Source organism: Telmatherina bonti, assembly GCF_933228915.1.
Source record: "Telmatherina bonti genome assembly, chromosome: 23".
In the NCBI taxonomy this organism is placed as follows: domain Eukaryota; kingdom Metazoa; phylum Chordata; class Actinopteri; order Atheriniformes; family Telmatherinidae; genus Telmatherina; species Telmatherina bonti.
Window position 1 is genome coordinate 13667764 of NC_136632.1, and position 4652 is coordinate 13672415.

The 4652-nt window shown below is 41.1% G+C and overlaps 1 protein-coding gene across 1 annotated transcript; it reads left to right on the forward strand.

The window, feature by feature from the left end:
• Window positions 1-945: 945 nt before the first annotated feature.
• Window positions 946-2079, forward strand: gpr85 (G protein-coupled receptor 85; the record flags this gene model as incomplete). Its single annotated transcript, XM_079263202.1, has 1 exon — window positions 946-2079. The coding sequence occupies one exon, from the start codon at window positions 946-948 to the stop codon at window positions 2077-2079; it is 1134 nt and encodes a 377-aa protein (XP_079119328.1).
• Window positions 2080-4652: the final 2573 nt, after the last annotated feature.

Here is a 4652-nt window from a genome sequence, read left to right on the forward strand (position 1 = left end):
AAGCTTCTGTAATTAGTAAAATGTAAAATGATGTGGAAAATGGAGGTTGACTTGACAGACGCCCTAATCAAAACACCGCTTATTAGAGACTCGTAATCCATTTAACCTTTCATCAGACAAAACACGGATGCTTTAACACATATGCAGCCTTGATTTCTTCCCCCCCCCCCCCTTTTTTCTTTCTTTCCATGATGCATGAAGGCATGACGAGAGAATTCGAGGCTTCCTCAGTTCTGCAGGGTGTAGGCAAGGCAGCGATCAAGAAAAAGCTTATTTTGCTCTGCATTTGTCTTTTTGTTTCACAGTGCGCTGAAAAGGTCCCCAACCCCCCTCCCTATATAAGAAAGAAGGACCGTGGAAAAAAAAAAAAGAGGAGAGCAATTATTCAATCCAAGCCCTCTCTATTGTGGAATTCGGTTATTTCTAACAAATAAAATGCGTCGTTTGTTAATGAAGGCTGGACTGCGCTGTTGCCATCTCTTTGCTTTTTGTTCAGGAGGAGGCAATATGAAAGAAAGAAAAATGTATATCTCTAAATAATGGGTATGTGATTAATAACAGAGCTCCATCACTGTGCTTCTCTTGATTTATAGCCTGAGACAGATCACTAAATGCCTAAATGCAAAGCAACAATCAGTTCATTGAAAGCTAGAGGAAAATTACAGCTCATCACAATCTACATCGTGTAAGTGCGGCTGAGAAGAATGCAGCTGTTGTTTGAGACTGATTGCTGATGGGTGGTGATGTTTTTCAGGGTTTTTTCTTCCTTCTTTTTTTTTTTCTTCTTTCTATAGGTGTGATGAGACAAAGGAACAAAGGATGCCTTAGCGGAGAGGTTGCCTATATGCCTGGAAACCTCTTCAAAGCACACCGCCAAATGGATCTAACACCACCCCCTGCCATCTCTAGATCATGATACTTGGCTGAAGCTGTTCCGCTATCTTTATGATCCCTCCTCCATCTATGGCGAACTATAGCCATGCAGGAGACCACACCATCTTGCAGAATGTCTCTCCTCTCGCCACGTTCCTCAAACTGACCTCTTTGGGTTTTATCATTGGAGTCGGTGTGGTAGGGAACCTCCTGATCTCCATCCTGCTGGTCAAAGACAAGAGCCTCCACAGAGCACCCTATTATTTTCTGCTGGACCTGTGCGCCTCTGATATACTGCGTTCTGCCATTTGTTTCCCCTTTGTCTTCACCTCAGTAAAGAATGGATCTGCCTGGACCTATGGTACGCTGACCTGCAAAGTGATTGCCTTCCTGGGTGTGCTCTCCTGTTTCCACACGGCGTTCATGCTGTTTTGTGTCAGTGTCACCCGCTACCTGGCCATTGCACATCATCGTTTCTACACCAAGAGGCTGACTTTCTGGACGTGTTTGGCTGTCATCTGCATGGTATGGACGTTGTCGGTGGCGATGGCGTTCCCGCCGGTTCTAGACGTAGGGACGTACTCTTTTATCCGAGAGGAGGACCAGTGCACATTTCAGCACCGTTCTTTCAGGGCAAATGATTCACTGGGCTTCATGCTCCTGCTGGCGCTTATCCTCTTGGCCACACAGCTGGTTTACCTCAAACTCATTTTCTTCGTCCATGACCGTCGAAAGATGAAGCCTGTCCAGTTTGTGCCCGCCGTCAGCCAGAACTGGACCTTCCATGGGCCAGGTGCCAGTGGGCAGGCGGCGGCCAACTGGCTGGCTGGATTTGGTCGAGGCCCGACCCCGCCTACTTTGCTAGGCATCCGACAAAACAGCAATGCAGCGGGCCGCAGGCGTCTGCTGGTATTGGATGAATTCAAAACGGAGAAGAGGATTAGTAGGATGTTCTACATCATGACGTTTTTCTTCTTGGCTCTATGGGGGCCCTACCTGGTTGCCTGCTACTGGCGGGTTTTTGCAAGGGGGCCTGTAGTTCCTGGAGGCTACCTGACAGCGGCCGTGTGGATGAGCTTTGCCCAAGCTGGAGTCAATCCTTTCATCTGCATCTTCTCCAACAGGGAGCTTCGACGCTGCTTCAGCACCACTCTCCTCTACTGCAGAAAATCCAGGTTACCAAGGGAACCCTACTGTGTTATATGATGGTTTTTCTATCTTTTTTTCCTTTTTTTTAAAAAAAAAAAATTTCTTCTTTGTCTCAATTACCCTGATTGATCTTGATCTGGGCTTGTCCCCATTGTACAGTGCACTCTCTCTTTCTGTCTCGTTTCTCTTCATCCTCCAGTTTTCTCCTGCCCTTCATTCTCCTACTAACCCCTCTTCGCAGAGGCAGAGGGTGAACTGCCAGTCGCGTGGCTCTGCTGGGGTGCTTGAATATAAAAAAGTCTGTCACACATGGAGGCTGAAGGGAATGGGAATATGCAGGAGGTGTGGATTCCCTCCTGTGTTTATGTTCTAGTAAACAAACATTGTGGAAGGCCATGCCATTGCAGAGAAGCAAAAAGTTGGACAAAATGGTGCAAAGAAAACCTCCGTTGCTTTGGATATTTTGAAGATGCGTTACTCTGTGATGTGTGAAATATGAATATGAAAAGAAAAAAAAAGAAAAAGAACATAACACACACAAAAAAAGATACCTCTCAAGGAATCACTGGAAATGTTTTACATTTAAAGAGTTGCACTAAAAAGAAGATGTAAAGATGCTATCCCCCCACCTTCTTTGGTCAACGGTTGCCAGCTGCATTGCAAGGACAGCTTTTTTTTCTCTTTCTTTCCCTAAACTAAAAAAAAAAAAAAAAAAAAGAATGCTTTAATTTGCAACAGACTACACAATCGCTGTAAGTAGAGCAAAACTTGGTGACTGTTGGGATACACCATCACGAGAGGATAAAATGGTTTTAATGTAAGTGATATCTTTTTCATTCATTGGGCGGGGGCTTAACGGGGATTTACAATGTGTGGTTTTTAAAGTTGCAACTTAAAATTAGAAATGATTTCTTGTAGTTTTACAACCCATATGTCCCTAGTGTCTGACATTGTTATTTTCTTAACACATTTTACAAAAAAGATAAGAAAAAAAGAGCGAAAACTGATGAAGTGAGTGTGTGAATTTGAAAAAAAAAAAAAAAAAGATTTTTAAAAAAACTTGTGCTGAAAAAAAAAAAGACATTGAAGAAGTAGTTAAGTGTTTCATCATATCCATGTACCTAAACACTATCATGTTGTTACAGTATTGCTGATGCCACTCTGGGTGTTCTTGCCTTAAAGGTGATGATATTGTCATGTTTTCTTTTTTCATTCACTCCTAAAAAAGTTGGTTTCTTCTCTTTTCTTTCTTTTTTTTATGCAAGAGGAGTTTTTTGTTTTGTTTTTTTTCCTATGTTTGCGCAAATGCATGTCCATTTTTTAAAAGCTGGTCCACTCCCATGAACATCACAGGCCATACACCAAGCAGCCAATTTTTTATCTTGCAATGGATTGCTACACCCTACAGAGTGCGCAGAGCACAGGGAGTGTGTGTGAGTGTGTGTTTCAATGGATGCATGTGTTCATGTGTGTGTGTTACAGTGAGGATGTGTTTGAACCAGACAACAGTCACTTCAAGACCAGAGCCTTAGTATGAAATCTTGCACAATTTGTAAAAAATGTAAAAGGATTATAAAAAAATAGAGAAAGCGAGAGAGAGAGAGAGAGAGAGAGAGAGAGAGAGAGAGACATTTAAGGCACTCCGTCTTGTTTCTACTTTCCCTACATTTGCTCTCTACTGATTGTTTTCAATGACTTACTTTTTTCTCTTGTGGCCATTTTAATATTGATTATGTACTCATTTTTGTATATTATAGATAGTGTGTAAGTATGTGAGTCTTTCATTTTTGAAGTCCCGAATGTGAGTACAGTTTCAGTTAGGATTGCATTTGCTGAAAGTTAACTGTGTAATCTGTTGCTTTTTTGAAAATAAAAAGTTTCCATTTTGCAAAATTTCACATTTTTTTTTAACCCCTTTTAATCTATGTCATTGGGCAGTGATCGTATATACATGAACATCTGGTGAATATCAACAAAATTACAATGTATTTTGAGATGGTGGATTGGTAAAGTGAGATATTTTTCCCTTTTAAAATGTTAAAAGATTGGGCTAAATGTTTGACTTTAAGTAGCTAAAGCCAGTGATTAAAGGTTGCATGTGTTTTGTTTTGTTTTGTTTTTTTCTGAAGGTTTCTACAAGGTTTAATACAAATGATGAGCAAATATTGCAACGTTTCAAATGTCTCACTTCTGGAAGACAGTTTTATTTTTCAGTCTTTGGAGCAGCTTTCCACAACCTAATTGTCACTGAATGTGTTTGATTTTTAATGGTAATAGTTTTCCTGAAGATGTTCCTGGGTTCAACCCCTCCTGTGTTACAGAAGAATATCACTGAATTCCAGAGGAAATCATTTATATGCAACTCCTATGTGGAGCAGTAATAAACCAATAACCTGACAGAACAACCTGGAGCCACAAATGACATAGCAGTTTGTTCCATTCTGTCACTCTGAAGGTCACGCTGATGTGCAGCTGCGCTGAAAATGAGCTATGAGAGAATATAAATGAGCATAGAGGAAATGTGAGCAAATTAACTGCTTTCTTTTGTTAAAAAAAAAACAAGTCAGTGTCCAAAAGAATTACCCACCTCAGACGCTTCATTAAGAATCAAATGTGACCGAATTATGAAA